Source organism: Mixophyes fleayi, chromosome 2 (genome assembly GCF_038048845.1).
Source record: "Mixophyes fleayi isolate aMixFle1 chromosome 2, aMixFle1.hap1, whole genome shotgun sequence".
NCBI lineage: Eukaryota > Metazoa > Chordata > Amphibia > Anura > Limnodynastidae > Mixophyes > Mixophyes fleayi.
In genome coordinates this window covers 322,339,407-322,356,796 of record NC_134403.1, presented here as the reverse complement: position 1 = coordinate 322,356,796, position 17,390 = coordinate 322,339,407, and the positions used below count along the sequence as shown (strand labels likewise).

The 17,390-nt window shown below is 40.5% G+C and overlaps 1 protein-coding gene across 2 annotated transcripts in view; it reads left to right on the top strand.

Annotated features, from left to right (window-relative positions):
* MNT (MAX network transcriptional repressor) overlaps positions 1-17,390 on the top strand; it is a 73,682-nt gene that overhangs the window by 18,064 nt on the left and 38,228 nt on the right. For both annotated transcript variants that reach the window (XM_075196762.1, XM_075196761.1), the window contains exon 2: positions 11,969-12,587. In XM_075196762.1, the coding sequence (XP_075052863.1) occupies positions 11,969-12,587 (619 nt within the window). The remainder of the gene's footprint in view (positions 1-11,968; positions 12,588-17,390) is intronic.

The following is a 17,390-nucleotide window of genomic DNA, read 5'->3' as shown; positions in this document are numbered from 1 at the left end:
GGGACAGCGATGGATGTGATTATTGAAACATTATCTGTTAAGTGCTGTGTAATATGTTGGCAATATATAAATAAATCTGCACCTCCTTTAATATACATCAGGTCTCATTAGTATTAGTCAGTGTCTCAGTGATGTCAGTGGTTCATTTGAAATTGATAGGCTGTATACAGGTTAAGCCCTTTGTGTGTAGGTAACAGGTCAACTTTAATTTGGACATTCTGTTCATTCTGAAGTTAAATTTTTTGTGTTATGTTAAAATAGTTGCAAACAATGTACTAGAAGGAAGCCAATGCTTTGCTATGGCTGTATTGATTGTGCCCACTTTGAAGTCTTTGTTCTTAGAAATAACATTTATACTGAAACATATCCAGTAAGATTTAGTGAATTGATTGTAAAATGTGTTAAACATTTTATCCATCATGTGTTATTCACCAACATCACTTTTGTGCATCCATTCATAAGGGCATCCCAATAGCATGTTAACCGCTTCATATCACAAATGGGACTTGCTGCTCCTCATACATCTATATGGTCTGGATACATATCTAAGTTCGACACTATATGAGTGTTACTTTAAGTCAGAATGTGACTTCTATTTTATGTGCAGCTCCAGGAACCAATTCTGTTATTTTGCATAAATCCGCTTTCCAAGAGGTTCTTCTGCAGGTTTGGAGATAATCACTTCTAACAGTGGGTCATTTCCTTCGCCTTGGTTCTGACACAAATTAAAGGGGCTATAACCATATTTTTATTTATCATGTCTACTTGTCTTATGGAAATATAAAGCAGGGCCTGATTAAGGGTCACAGGTGCCCTAGGCTAATACACCAGTTGATGCCCCTAACCTTGCCACTCCCCACCCCACTTCCCACCAGTGTGTGTGTATATATGTGTATGCGTGTGGGTGTGTATATATATATATATATATACACACACACACACACACACACACACACACACACACACACACAACAATACCAAAGTCGGTGCACACAAGTCCAATTAGTTGGATAAAAAAGTTTCAGCGTATTTGTTCGTGAACAGCCTTTATTTCACGGTTTATCAAAACACCAGCAGGATAGAATCTGCGCGTCCTTCCCTTCTATCTCCCGATCTCCACGGGGGAACAACCAACACTCCTAAAACATCAGAAAAGAAGGGGCGCTTCCATGGTGTATTATCCAAGTTAAAAGTTTTATTCCAAACAATAAAAAATACACGTATCAGATGGTAGAAATATTCAGGCATAGATAATATAACAGCTCAAATCTGATATCCAATACGAACAGCTCAATCTGAGGCGGCTCGAAATCAGAGAGTCTCCACAGTCACCTCTACGCGTTTCATCACTTAGGACTTCATCAGGAGGCGTGGATTATTACATCACAACTCACCTATTTCTAGGGGATTGCTTTTATTTATATATATATATATATATATATATATATATATATATATATATATATATATAATGTGCTCGCAGAGCCTCTCACAATTCAATAGTCTGGGGGTGTGCCCTAGTGTCATATGCCCATGAATAGGAAGCTCACAGGGGAGGGAACTTGGAAACACTGCTGGCCGTCTCCAAAAAACCTTGCCCCAACCAGGGGAGAGGACCTATTACTCAGATCATCAGAGGCATTACAATACCCACCCAATCAAAGGGACTAGGTAGTGACATTTTCTTATTGAACATATCTCACCTAATTTCACAGACAATTTTTCTAGTTTTGTGTGGAGGGCTCCTTCTGAGTGCTTGCTCACTATTGCCTAATACCCATTACTTAATATTCACCTCACGTTTCAGCATCAAAGTCTCATGATTGCCTTCTGTTTCTCTATATGGGTAAATGGGATGTACAGGAAATAGAACACTTCTCAGCAACATAGTTATACAGATTCAACAGCATCCTACTAAGGATGGGTATTATAAAAGGCAGAAATATTGTAAAACTTAAATTTCACACACAAATGTTCATCTTACAGCTCATATTCTATAATTCTGTCAGTTCTCTTGAACATGCATACATTAAACAGTCCAGTGTGAATGATTGGTTGAGGATGGACTGTGTATTGTTTATTTGTACTATATGTGTTTCTCATCAGCCAATTATAGACAAACAGATATTCGTTTAATATATTGGAGCAGTTAATTTGTTACACTACACTCTTCGTGTATGCTGCACCATTTGTGTTGAAATGTGTTTATTGATGTACAAGTTCCCCATGACGACTCTTACAGGACAAAATTTGGTATACCTCTTGTTTGACTTTTGACTTCACTTTGAAGAGGTCCCCGTCACTTGCAATACTGATGATCAGGATATCATTAATTTGCTGGAGGAAGGACATTGGTTTGGAAATTGACATGTACTTTTCCTCTAATAACTCCATAAACAAATGGACATTCTCTGTCACAAATTGTGATTCCAGTTGCTACCCCCATGTGAAAGTAGAGGGCCTCGCCAAATGAACAGTAACTGCAGGTCAAAATGAAATGTGTCTGCAGGATAACCGGTCCTGCAGGTAGTTTTTGCTGCTGCAGGTGCATTGGAGATGCTGCCATACTGCAATCATGTGGAGTGCTGGTGTATAGAGATTCCACATTAATTGTGGAATAGATCGGGTCCTCTCTGATAGGGCCTTTATTATTATTGCCATTCATTTATATAGCGCCACTAATTCCGCAGCGCTGTACAGAGAACTCATTCACATCAGTCCCTGCCCCATTGGGGCTTACAGTCTAAATTCCCTAACATATACACACACACACACACACACACACACTGGGGTCAATTTGATAGCAGTCAATTAACCTAGTCAGGCATTGAGCTCATGACCCCAGTGCTGTGAGGCAGAAGTGCTAACCACTGAGCCACCCTGCTGCCTTTGATAGTAATTTTAAGGAGATGTGTGGTATACAGAACAAAACCTGATGTGTTCTTGGCCAGAGGCTTCAGGGTTTTTCCACCCAAACTTAAATTAATTCTGACCTCCTACATATTAGATTTCCACACCAGAAAATCAATCAAACCCACAAACAAGTATACTATATTATGTAAGTGTCCACGGTTAATCCCAATACTTGGATGGTGTACTCTGGAATAAGCAAGTCTCATGACAAAAAGAAGTGGCATTCTGCTTGGATACAGGGAACTCTGGGGTTATATTTAATAAAACCTATATTTTATTGATATACATTAAAATTCATACATCCAATTAAACGCACTCTACTACTTATGAAAGTGAAATATTAAAACATTGAATAAAGTACATTGTGTGAAGAAAGTGAATGAATAAGATAGAATTGATTACAATCTCTTCTGATCTGTCAAATGTATATTCCTATCTATACTATGTTCAAATTTTTCTGAATGTGGCAAGAAAAAGACTTATTCTTTTCCTTAGAAACAAAAGTGTATTGTTTTATTAAGTTGCGAATAAACATTCAGTGTGATATGTGTTCAATTTTAATTCTATTTAGTGGTGGCATCTGTCCGTTTCTCTCTCGGGATGCCACCAAAACTATCATCCACGCACTCATCATCTCCCGCCTTGATTATTGTAACCTCCTCCTCACTGGCCTCCCCCACTCCCGTCTCTCCCCCCTCTGCTCTATACTCAATGTGGCCGCAAGACTCATCTTCCTCTCGCCGCTCCTCCTCTGCCTCCCCTCTCTGCCTTGCCTTACACTGGGTCCCATTCCCCTACAGAATCCTTTTCAAACTCCTCACCACCACTTACAAGGCTCTCTCCAACTCTACTGCCCTTTATATCTCTAACCTCCTCTCCATTCACACTCCTGTCCGCTCCCTGCGCTCAGCCAACGACCGCCGCCTCTCCTCCACCCTTATCACCTCTTCCCACTCCAGAATCCAAGACTTTTCCCGTGCAGCCCCCCTTCTCTGGAACGTTCCATCCGTCTCTCTCCTACTCTGTGCTCCTTCAAACGTGCACTCAAAACTCACCTCTTCCTCAAAGCCTACCAACCATCTACTTAACCCCCATCTCCTCCCTTTGCTCGTCCTCCCTTCTCTCTTCTTGCCTCAACTGGCTCCTCTTGTGCCTGGTCTGTTTACCCTCCCTTAGGATGTAAGTTCGTATGAGCATGGCCAAACCCCCTCCTGTCTCCATACCTGTTCTTCCGCTCCGTCTTTACTGCATATGACTGGCCGGAGTCTCTGAAGTATTGGTACTTTTTGTTCATTGTTCTGTATGGTTTCACCCTGTATAGTCTACTGTTAGTACTGTGTGCGGCACTGCGGATACCTTGTGGCGCCTAACAAATAAATGATAATAATAATAGTTCCGTGCTGGTGGAGAGGTTTAATTTTTGCCAAAATTCATCATAACCTCTTTATCACAAGCTCGTATAGAAGATTCTAGTACGCTATGTCCCACTATATGTTTATGAATTATAAATACTGATTAGACACTGTGGGGGGTATTCAATTGTTTGTTTTAACGCGCTAAAACCAAGAAAAACGAGCGCTCTAAAAATATTACCGTTAATACGGTAATTACTCGCTAAATTTCATCTCGCAGCTCCCTGAGCAGCGAGCTGAAATTCAGCCCGCTGGCAGCGAGTAAGTACCGTATTAACTGTTTACGCGCGCAAAATTACCGTATAATATGAAGTTTTTTTCGAGCGCTCGTTTTTTTGGGTTTTAGCGCGTTAAAACAAACAATTGAATACCCCCCATACTAAGGGTATTGTAGGCTATTTAACTTTCACCACTATTCTTGTCATTTCTCAGGTTTAACCCATCTAATAGTATAGTATTGTATATATAGTATTGATATATACACCGATCAGCCATAACATTAAAACCAACTGCCTAATATTGTGTAGGTCCCCCTCATGCCACCAAAACAGCTCTGAAGTCCTGTAAGATGCGAGGTGGGGCCTCCATGGCTCTAACATTTTTCCAGCACATTCGATCAGATTGAGATTTGGAGGCCAAGTCAACGCCTTGAACTCTTTGTCATGTCCTCAAACCATTCCTGTACAATGTTTGCAGTGTAACACCACTGCCATCAGTTACCATGAAGGGGTGTACTTGGTCTGCAACAATATTTAAGTAGGTTGTACGTGTCAAAGTAACATCCACATGAATGGCAAGACCCAAGGTTTCTCAGCAGAACATTGCCCAGAGCATCACATTGCCTCTGCCAGCTTGCCTTCTTCCCATAGCGCATCCTGGTGCCATCGCTTCCCCAGGTAAATAACACATACGCACCTGGCCGAACACATGATGTAAAAGGAAACGTTATTCATCAGAACAGGCCACTTTCTTTCATTGCTCCATAGTCCAGTTCTAGCGCTCATGTTCCCATTGTAGGTGCTTTCGACGGTGGACAGGGATCAGCATTGGCACTCTGAATGGTCTGTGGCAACGCTTGTCCGTTTTTCCTGCTTCCAACAGATCAACTTCAAGAACTGACTGTTCACATCCTGCATAATATATCCCAGCCCTTGACAGGTGCCATTGTAGTGAGATAATCAATGTTATGCACTTCAGTTGTCAGGGGGTTTAATGTTGTGACTGATCGGTGTATATGTACTTTGGTTCACCATTAGTTCTCCATAATAAGAAAGTTGCAATGTAGGGAACACTGTGTAACAATTTTGCCAGTGCTTAGCTGATCTCCAAATAGCTCCTACTGTCTAGATCTGCACTCACTCTTGTCAGGACAAATTAATTACTCTTCCTATTGGTCTACATTACAATTCCTAACTATCCTGTTCTAGGATGATAGATTCTCTAATCACACTGTGGAGTGCAGCCACTGACCGCCATACTGGAGCACTGGTTAGCCCTCTTAACTCTCATCCTGTTAACCGCAATTGTCCTCCCTTCCAATACAGATTTATTAACCACTGATTCAGCCACATTGATTAATGTTCTATTATTTGTAGCCACTATTGACTTGATCAAACTGGGGAGTCATGTCAGCGTGTGTACTCCTGTCACCTGACGGATTAGATGGTTGTTAACAATATTGTATTATACTATATTAGTTTTTAGATCTGGTGCACGCTTTTTAAGTTTGGAGTAGTACCTACTATTCAACAACTGCCTGTGTGCTTGCTGTATGTAGTCGGAAGTAGTGTTCTTCCCAGAAAATCTTGCCAGCATTAAGAAGTAGCCAGGTGGGGGCAGTGTAATACTTTGCAATAATATTGAAAAATGTTGGAGGTTATTGTCCACACCTGCCAGGACTGGTGGTCAGTGGTCTAACACACACTGCTGGCTGTAGTGCTCACATAGTGCCTGTTCTAATAGGAGAAACAATGGTTTATTATATTATAATTGGAATCTGTTGGGTGACAAGTTAAAATAGTCGGGTGGAGCACCCAGGAAATAGGTGCTGGGAGAACCCTGGGAAGTATACATGATGCTATTGATCCCTTTTTGTTGGTTTTAGTATAATATCCTTCCTTGCTGCTTGTCCAGGATTATAGTTGGGCCTGATATGGTCAATATATTTGCCTTGTTTGGGGTTGGTTTAAATTTTGTTGGGTTTTTGTTGTCGTGACTTGGTCCTGAGTCAGAGTTGTGTTACTGTTTTTTTGTAAAGTATCCTTTAAGCTGGAATTCCCTGAAAAAATGTTCAATGTCACTTCAGAGTTTGATTTTGTCCATAGGTTTTATTTATTTTTTTAAGTATTACTTTATTTAGTCTGCATAAATAAAGATTGGTCACATAGCTCTGATTTTTAATTATCCAGATTTCTGTCTGCCTTCTTGCTGTTAGGCGTAATCATAGTTTTTTTTTATTTTGGCAGTATAATTGCAGATTATTTCCCATAACATCATGGTCCTTTATCATATAGTGTGTTGAGGATCTGGATAACGTCTTGTTATTACCTTGATAGAATATTTTGTGGTTTAACATTGTCTGTAGGTACCACATTTGCCCTAAACCATAGCAACCATTCAGACACTTTATTTCATTGCTTAACTTGCACTACTCCGATGAGCTAATTATTCATTGGTTGCCATAGTAGTGGGTGCAAATTCTGCACCTAAATGCAGTGTTCGTAAATAAGCCCTGCTGTGTTTGATTTGTTGCAAAGCCAGTGATCTGAATATCTCTTAGCAACCCTGGTGAAATTTTAATAGTAAATTGCGGTATTGTTAGACTTTCTATGGCTGTGATAGAAATTCTACAATATATCTGCTTTTACCCCTTAGGATCCTTTATGGTGCATTCAAGCCTGACTATTTTTTTATTGACTATTTTTTATTGACTATTTTTGTTTATAAACAAAAAAACAGTATTTGCCATTTAGAAGTAATTTACAAACCACAAAATATTAGATGCAGAAAAAAGGGTCTAGTGTCGTACAACTCCTTTGTTTCCTGCCTATTCTATGCGATTCTTGGTTCCCATCACACATGCTCCATTTCTTTCTTGCAGCTGGTGTGACTTTAGTTTTAAATGTTTTTGATCCCGTGTTTAGGTGTTGCACAAGTAAACATCCTGGACAGGAAGGCTTATTTGAACAATTGGATTGTTTGTGTGAATGTTCAGGGTATCCTAATGAGATGGTGCTGTTTGAAAGGTATTTTACCTATTTTTCTTTGGGGTTTAGTATTGCCTCCTATATATGATAAAAATAATGATATAAGCTGCACCCTGGTCTTCCAGGATTCACATTTACTGATTAACTTTGCAAATTAATTAGTGGCCAAAAGACTATTTGTGTGTGGTTTGTATATTCTCCCCGTGTTTGTACGGGTTTCCTCCCACAGTCCAAAAACACATTAGTAGATTAAGTGGCATATGATGAAATTAACCCTTAGTGTTTGGGGCAGTAGAGATTTTAGACTGTATTCTCCGCTGGGACTGGGACTGATGTAAATAGCATATTACTCAGTGCTGTAATAGTAATATGACATCATGTTAACTGAACTTACAGTGTAATACACATAGCCAATGGGTGATATGTATGTGATCATCATCTATATAGCGCCACTACTTCCGCAGCGCTGTACAGAGAACTCTCATCAGTCCCTGTCCCATTGAAGCCTACATTCTAAATTCCCTAACACACACACGTCAATTTGATAGCAGCCAATTAACCTACCAGTATGTTTTTGGATTGTGGGAGAAACCTACGCAAAAACGGGGAGAACATACAAACTCCACACCGATAAGGCAATGGTTGGGAATCAAACTCATGACCCCAGTGCTGTGAGGCAGAAGTGCTAACCGCTAAGCCACCGTGCTGCCTCATGTGATATAATCTGATATGTAATGTCTAAATGTCAAGATGCCGGGTATGGAAATTACTTTAAATTCTCTTACATTTTCCGTTTTTCAAAACTGTTTTTTCTTTTACTCACTGTTACTTTAAGTCCATAAAAAAATGTGTGTCGCATTCTCTGCTGAGACACTTCACCACGACTGAATGACTTTTATGCGGGGATGGGAGGAATCTCCTTGCCAAGCCTAGAAGAGGAGAGGCCCTGGATTTCTCAGATACGGGAAAGTTCTCAGAAAAATTAGCACAATAAAAAATAGAATTCTGAGATATTGGTAAATAAAGTGAGACTTAGGTAGTTTTCCTATAGACTTTAAAGGAGTGATTGAACGCTGCCCATATACATTCAGATCTTGTCAGCCAAATAGATTATTTTAAACCAAATTGGCTGGTCACACTGCATATTATCTGGATAATCAATTATCATGAACAATCAACAACCAATTTTATCACGAGTGATCTGGCAGTCTTTGTCAAAGTCTCACAACTCTAAAGTATATAAAATAACTTTCAATTCATTGTAAGAAAATACATTGGGAAACGTATGTTTAAAAGTGAGTCTGGGCCCTGTGCTTCAGAAGTGGCCTGAGTCGTTGTGCAGGGAATAACAGCAGCACTCTACCAAAATCAACTGTGTATTTTATGAGTAGGGTTCTGCAAGGAGATAATTTGGCTGCATATTTAATGTTAGTTTGAGGGTGGACTTAAATGAAACAGTTGCTATGAGTTGGATTAGCCATATTGCTTGATCTAATAATGGGTTAAAAAGAGTCACTAGTATATAAAAAAAAATCTATATCCCTCAAACATCAGTGAGACAATAGGCAACTCCGCATGGAAAGATCATGTGGGTAAATTTAAATGATAAATCTCTTTAAAGCAAATATCTGGTGGAGTTATGCTGTATACCTCACAACTACACTACACTATCCACTTTTAATTGCCAATTGATTTTCAATACTGGAAACCGCAAATGCAAACGGTGTTCTGTACCCTATACCTGCAGTTTGATCACCAAAACATTAGAAATAACAAAAGATACATTTGAAATAATCACATAATTAGATTTTTCACACATCATTGAGGCACGAGGCAGAATATGACACCACCCTAAAAACCTCTTTCATATAAAGTTTTAGAGGAGTAGAAAGCCGCTGATGTTGTGACTCCAGTTCATGCTTACTACACGTGCGCACCCCATTTACAGATTGCATGTGAACGAGCAACTACAAATGGCTTTGCTGGCATAGAACTCCGTTTTTCTTCTCTGGGAGAACCATGTGTTATGCATTAGCTGAGAGACAGAAGGGAATCTCTAAACCTGGTCCTCCCACCACATCACGGTTACTATGCCAATGACTAAGTGCTTGCCGAAAGTGCAGCATAACCTATTTAAATGAGCCTTGTGTGTTAGTTGTAGAAAGAGTGAGGAATACCAACTGTTTTGATATCTCGACTGTCGCCAGACACTTACTACTATGCTTTCAGCACACACAGTTCAGGTTTCGGTGTTCTTAAAAGGTTAGCAAAATACTGTATCTAGAACACCATATTATTACATTGGCACGTTTGTTAAAATCTTACCCCCTCCATGTAGGAAAGAGAGAGGTCCTCCAAAACTACTCCACCCTTCTCCCTTATCAACATAATATCTGTCCAGTGCTCCAGTCCAGCTTTATAGAAGAATTTTGGACATAATGGGTGGGAATTCAATTCTGAGTGAAGTGCCTGCCGGAACGTCCCATCCCGAGAGTCCACTGCAGAGACCGACCTTAAATCTCTGCTCATTTTGCTCTCACCTAACAAAGTTGCAAACAAAAAAGAGCAGAGCCTCTTCTACCATTGTTCCTGGTAGTGTGTGCAGCCGCACATTGAGGTGATGTCCGGCGGTACCTTGCGCAGAATTGAATTCCCCCAATTGACTCTTCCAGCAGAGTTAGTTTTTGTGAGATTGGATTTGAGGGAGGATCACCTTGCTTAACACATGGATGACAGAATATATTGCAGGGGGTGTCTAAAAGTGGACATCCCCTTAAATGTGATTAAATGTTGTGATTGCATTCACTAGAATGTTTTTTATGTTTAGAATGCACCTCTATTATACCCCTTTCTCACCAAAATCCTGGGTCAGACATGGGATAATGAACACAGTTTCAACCAGTGTTTCAACCATCCACACTGCACTTAGGTCCCGTTTATATCCCGGGTCGCCGCCTTTCACACTGGACTTGTCTGCTCTGCATTTTCAAGTTGAGCCAGTCAGCTGCTTTTAACTGAACCTGGGTCAAATAACCCGGGAAGACCTTTCAGGCAGCAACGTATCCAGCTTCAACCCGGGAATAACCCTGGTCGTGACCAGGGTCGCATGACCCAGGTAGCCCCATTCACACAGACACATGACCTGGGTTATTGACCGGGTCCATGACTCTGTGTGAAAGGGGTATAATAGTCTGCTGTCTGTGAATAGCTTATAGTTGTTATCTAAAACTCTTCATAGACTGAGCTAGCAACAGTAACTGCTGCAGGTTCTATAAATCAGAGCAGGAGCAGCATCATAAAAATAAATATAAAAATAGGATTTTTTTGACATCTGAAAACAAGCATCACCCAAAATGCAACGGAGACAGCTATTTAAAAGGTTGGACCAACGGTAGTCATGAGAATGCATCCTATTATTTTAATTGAAACTGGGGCGTCATTGAGGCTGTCTGTATTATGTGTATATTCAGATATCATTGTTTTCTATTCAGTAGTTTTAGCATTTCTATTTAATAGTCTGCATTGCACCCATAAAGCATTAGCATTATGAATGCAATGCAAACTAGTATATGGGCCAAAACAAAAGACATTTGTGCACACTTCAATGAATGTATTTATGATTATTTTATTTTTTTAATAGAGGCTTTATTGCTGGTAATGAGTACGTGAGGCCTGGTCAAAAATATTGGCAAGCCACTGTTTTAAATAATACCATTTATCTTGGTTTACCCAATTAAGCCAATGGTTCAAGTTTACGGTATTTTATTTAGATTTCTCTAAGTGAATCATATAAGACAATGTTTGTGTTGATGTAAAAAATGGAATTCAATAACAGCTGCAAAGAGATTCTGGTTAACTTGTTTGTTAAAAGAGAAGTTCACACATACTATCGATTTTAACTGTAAGCACCCCAACTAGCAGAATGACAGGGATCTCTGCCACGGCTCAGTCTCTGGCCACTTCGCACAAGAGATTTTTGACCTCAAATGACATCTCTTGTATTGTCAGCACTGGTTGGCTGCCTGTAGTGCACTGATACATGGGGACAACCCCTTTACATTAAGCCTTTTTTTCAACTGTGAGTTAGCACAAACAATAATGACTATCATTTCAGGATATAAATGTTCATTTCTTAGCTTATTATTGATTTGCCTTGAATATAATGTATTTGAAAGCTTCTAAATGTCCTTGCAGTGTTGATTTTATTCTCTGATACACAATCCTTTTGTGGGCTCACCTCAAAATGACTGGAGCAGATGATAATGAAACCAGTGTTTTGCTTGTAGAACAAAATAGACTATACAATGAATTGCTGCGTACATGTTTGGCAGTGCTAGAAGATCAAGTAGGAGACATTCTGTAGATTAGAAGTAACATATAAGACATAACTTTGATCTCATACAATCTTTTTTTTTTTTTTCCCCCCTTTAATTACAGAGGAAAATGATAAGATTTTGCTGGAACAGGAGGAAGAGGAAGAAGAAGACGAAGAAGAAGAGGAAGAGGAGGAAGAGAAGAAAAGCATTGCTCGAATAGAAGAATCTGTAAACCAGGCCCCTCCTGATGCTGCTTCTCCACCAGTGCCTGCTCCACCTCCACCTCCACCTCCTCCCCTACCAACTCCAGTGGCTGTCATCCCCCTCCCTGTGGTACCCAGCACTCCTCAACCCATACTCCAAACATCTTTGTCACCTCCTGTTGTTCATCATCAACCACCTGTTGTAATCCCACCTGTTATAAACAAAGATGTGTCCCTGGCTCCTGTCATCCAGCGACCAGCAGCCCCTGGACTCCCAGAGATCAAGACTACACCTATTAGTGTTGGAAGTCCCAAGCAGCTGCACCATTACCCAGCGCCTGTGCTGGCAATAACACACCACCACCTCCTGCAGCAGCAGCAGCAGCAACAACAACAACAGCAGCAGCAGCCTATACAGCCCCAACCAACAACTCTACAGCACCCACAGCAACAACCTCCACATCAGCCCCTGGGTGCCCTCAGACTGTCTGCAACAGACGATGGAAGGCCTAATGAGCAGAGGAGGCGTCCTGGAGGGTAAGAGTTCATAGTATGTAGACCGAGTTCCGTTAAAGAACCACTAAACCCCAAAATAGAAGGGTAAATGTATATTGTTCTGTGCAACTGCTGCTATATTAAAAATAAAGTTTTATAGGGTATTACCTCCCTGCTCCATTACAAATAGCTAAACCAATATGCCACATCTTTAAGGTAGTATCCTAATGGGATTTGACACAGTTCAAAAAATCTGAAATTACAGCTCCTGAGACATCATTGGTTTTATCCCTTGGCATGAATTTACCAATCCACACAAGGCATTTCTGCAGAGCAGGTCAATGTACCTGTCATTTACACTTCTGCTGGCTCACTTTGGGAAATAACTCCATCTTTTCATTGCAACTTGTTATACATCGATGTCACATAGTGGCTTTACTTGCTTTTTTGCTTATTGGGATAGAAACACTTTTTGGAAGGCTTTTAAGAGGCACAAATATGATAGACTGAGCAACTTGTAATAGAAATTGGAATCAAGATTCTGATCAGTTCCGTGGATATGTGTGTGAATAGATGCCTGCTTTGGTACTCTGTCCACCTACACATCATTATAGTAATCAGCACTTCTTGCCCCTACACTTCAATTCTTGGAACGCTCTGAAATGACATACAGAGTACTCTGAGCCTGGGGTGATCAAGCGTACTGTTGTTAGAACATCAACTATCAGTCTGTCACGGTTCTGGGGTCGCAAATTAGGCAATTTCAAATAGAATACACTGCATTGTTGACAATTAGATGACCCCAGAACAGATTCTGGGCCCCTACTTGGGGTCCTGACACAGGCTGCAAACCTCTGCTCTACACCACCAATACTTAGTATGAGTGATCTCTTTCTTAAAGTTAATTATTTTGAACTTAGCAGTCTTTATGCGGGTTTATATCCATTTATAGATATTGTGACATTATTTATACCAATAGGAATAGCATTATAACCATATTTCTTATGGCCAAACAAAAGAACACTGTACTCTACTCTTTAATCATTATTTAAATTATTTTCTTTTTACCAATGAACTACCTCTACCTTACCAGTAGTTCAGCAAGAGCCCCCCCCCCTCCTCCCCAACCATCTACAACATTTAGAACCCCTTCCTTCCACTTGTGTTTTAACCAAGGTATTTAATGTAGACTTAAAAGTATTAAAGCTGCACTACCACCTAGTAAAGGATTTTATTAAGATGCCCCTTACAAGGCCAGTTCTTCCTACAGCCCTCCTGAAAACCAAGATTGTGATTGGTTCTCCAGCCCATACACCTCTTAACTGCTATTTAAAGCTGGTGAATGAAATGTATTTAACAGATCTGTATTACGGTAATGGCAGAGACCCAGAAAAAAATCATCTGTACGTAGCAGCCCCCGGGAAAGTCAGCTTAGTAAAAAATCTTTAATGTAGTAATAGTCTAGTGTTAAGGTTTCTTGTACTGTACATTCACATTCACTTCATCTGGAACTGTATGATTACTCTCAACTATACCTACGTTCCCCTGCAAAGAGCTCAGGCAGCTGTGCACATAATATATCATGTTAAGAACAAGGGGATGTAGACTGCTGTCCTTGTGAGCATTTGTGTTTTCCATGTCAGATGCTGACAGGAACTATTTGTCAACTTTGTTATGAGGAATGAGGAAACAGATTTCTTACAGTAAAAGGACAGTCCTTCATGAAACAGAACCGAAATTAAAGCTGTTGTCCTATGTGGCATTGAGTCTTCTGGTAAGGGAGAATAAAAATGACTTGTACATTTGAAATCATCCTCATATCGAAGCATGTTTTACCTTGGTGTGCTTGTCACCAGCTCACTGTGGAGGCAGATGTTTTCCAGCCTATCAATTTGCTAGGATTTAATGGCATAATTGTGGAATGGGCAGCAAGTGCTGTCATGAGTTCCTATTGAATCGATAGTTTTCATTATCATGGATACAGTTCATTGTGCAGTGTTACTTTCTGTAACATTTTCATGCAATAAGATGGTAAAACAAATCAGTACACAGACTAACTGATCAATAAAATAGGATAAATCTATTTCACAAAACTCACTTCTAACAATCACAGGTTTTTTTTATGTGTCCATAGACACACACACACACACACACACACACATATATATATATATATATATATATATATAAAGGGTGTGCACCGGGCACGATTTTGGGTTTTGGGTTCTGATTTATTTTTAAAAAATCATAAAAAGTGCTAAAATCCATATTTCGTTGTTTTTTTTTCACTCCTACACTATTATTAACCTCAATAACATTCATTTCCATTAATTTCCAGTCTATTCTGAACACCTCACACCTCACAATATTGTTTTTAGTCCAAAAGGTTGCACCGAGGTAGCTGGATGTCTAAGCAAAGCGACACAAGTCGGCAGCACAAACACGTGGCCCATCGTAGGTGGCTGTGTAGGCTTGAATGGCCTTTTGCTGCTCCTCCATCCTCTGCAGCATATAGAGGGTGGAGTTCAAGCGCGTCACTACCTCTTGTTTTTGTTGATGGCAGGTCATGTTCATGCTTTTTTGATGTAGCAGGAACAGTAAACGTAGTTTAATATCTGATACTAAGATTTCTGGACTGCGTAGTGGAGTGGCCCCGGTACCCAATTTGGTACCGGGGCCACAATACCTCCTTCAACTGGTCTAAATTCCATTGCACAGATGGCGGACACACGGATGCACGTCTAACACCAACATAGCTGTTAAGGCCGCAGTTATCCGCTTTGCCATAGGATGACTACTGTCGTTCTTCGTGCTCATGGCAAACGACTGTTGGACGGTCACATAATGCCAAAAAAAGAGTTGCAAGATGGAATTGTCCTTGGGCCCTCCCACCCTGATGTTGTTGAAATAGGACATGCACACTTTAACAAACCAATCATTTCAGCGACAGGGCCTACCAAACTACTGTGGCTGAAATGATTGGTTTGTTTGGGCCCCCACACAAAAAAAGCTGTTCATCTCTCCCTGTACAAACTAAACTGGCTCTACTGAGGCAAGATGTCGTCCTCATCCTCTGATTCCTCGCCCCCTTCAGTGTGTACTTCCTCATCCTCACACATTATCAATTCGTCCCCGCTGGACTCCTCAACCACAGGTCCCTCTGTAGTCTCTGGAGGGCCGTGCTGTTCTTGATTGAGGTATTGATAATTCATTTTTATGAACATCATTTTTTCAACGTTTTGCGGAAGCAACCTCCTTCGCCGCTCACTGACCAGGTTCCCCGCTGCACTAAAAACTCTTTCCAAGTACACACTGGAGGGGGGACAACTCAGGTAAAATAGAGCCAGTTTGTACAGGGGCTTCCAAACTGGCTTTTTTTCCGGGCAGTAAGAATATGGACTGTCTGACATGTCTACTTGGATGGTGTCAGCAAAGTAATCCTCCACCATTTTTTCAATTGTGACAGCATCCAATGCAGCGACAGTAGACATGTCTGCAATGGTTGGCAGGTCCTTCAGTCCGGACCAGATGTTCTCAGCATCCCCGCCAGCGGGTCTTTTAGGAAAACTGAGCTTTTTCCTCGCAGCCACAGGTGTTGAAGATTGGGCATCGCCCTTGGCAGACAACGTTGATGGCATTTCATCGTCTATGTCATGACTAGTGGCAGCAGCTTCAGCATTAGGAGGAAGTGAGTCTTGATCTTTCCCTACTTTATCCTCCAAATTTTTGTACTCCATTATATGCAGCACAAGAGAGCGTACCCCTAAACCACACACACTTTGGGACTGCTGAACGTAGTAATATTGATTTCAGTTCCTATTTTTTGGACTGCAGAAACAGTGAACATATAAATATAGATTGCAGTTCCTATTTTTTGGACTGCAGAAACAGTGAACGTAGTAATATAGATTGCAGTTCCTATTTTATGGACTGCAGAAACAGTGAACGTATAAATATAGATTGCAGTTCCTATTTTTTGGACTGCAGAAACAGTGAACGTAGAAATATAGATTGCAGTTCCTATTTTTTGGACTGCTGAAAGAGTAAACGTAGTAATATAGATTGCAGTTCCTATTTTTTGGACTGCAGAAACAGTGAACGTATAAATATAGATTGCAGTTCCTATTTTTTGGACTGCAGAAACAGTGAATGTAGAAATATAGATTGCAGTTCCTATTTTTTGGACTGCTGAAAGAGTAAACGTAGTAATATAGATTGCAGTTCCTATTTTTTGGGACTGCAGGAATATATTGCTCTAGAATATTTTTTATACTTTTTAAATTATTTTTTTATATATTTTTTTAATTTTTAGAAGATTTTATTATAATTATAAAATTACTATGGACTTAGCCCAAAAAAACTCAGGAGAAAAGCACAACTGGACTCAGCAGGACAGACACTGGCCAAAGCACCACTGGAATCAGCAGGACAGAGCACTGGACAAATTACTACTGGACTCAGCAGGACAGAGCACTGGACAAAAGACCACTTGACTATAGTAAATTAGTATAATAACAGAGCACAGGATATCAACCTCCCTCGACAGTGATCGCAGGGAGAATGAAGATGGCGGCCGCGAGCGGTGCATTTATGACATCCGAGTCTCGTGAGAGCCGTCGCGAGACTTGGATGTCATAGCCTCGTTTTGGATTCGTTTGGCGGCCGGAAATACCCGAACAGTGCTCGCTCCCGTCGGATCCGCACTGTTCGGGTGGGCTCGGATTTCGGTAATCCGAGCCCGCTCATCCTTAATAAATATATATATATTACACACACACACACACACACACCGATGAACCGCAACATTAAAACTCCCTGCCTAATATTGTGTAGGTCCCACTCATG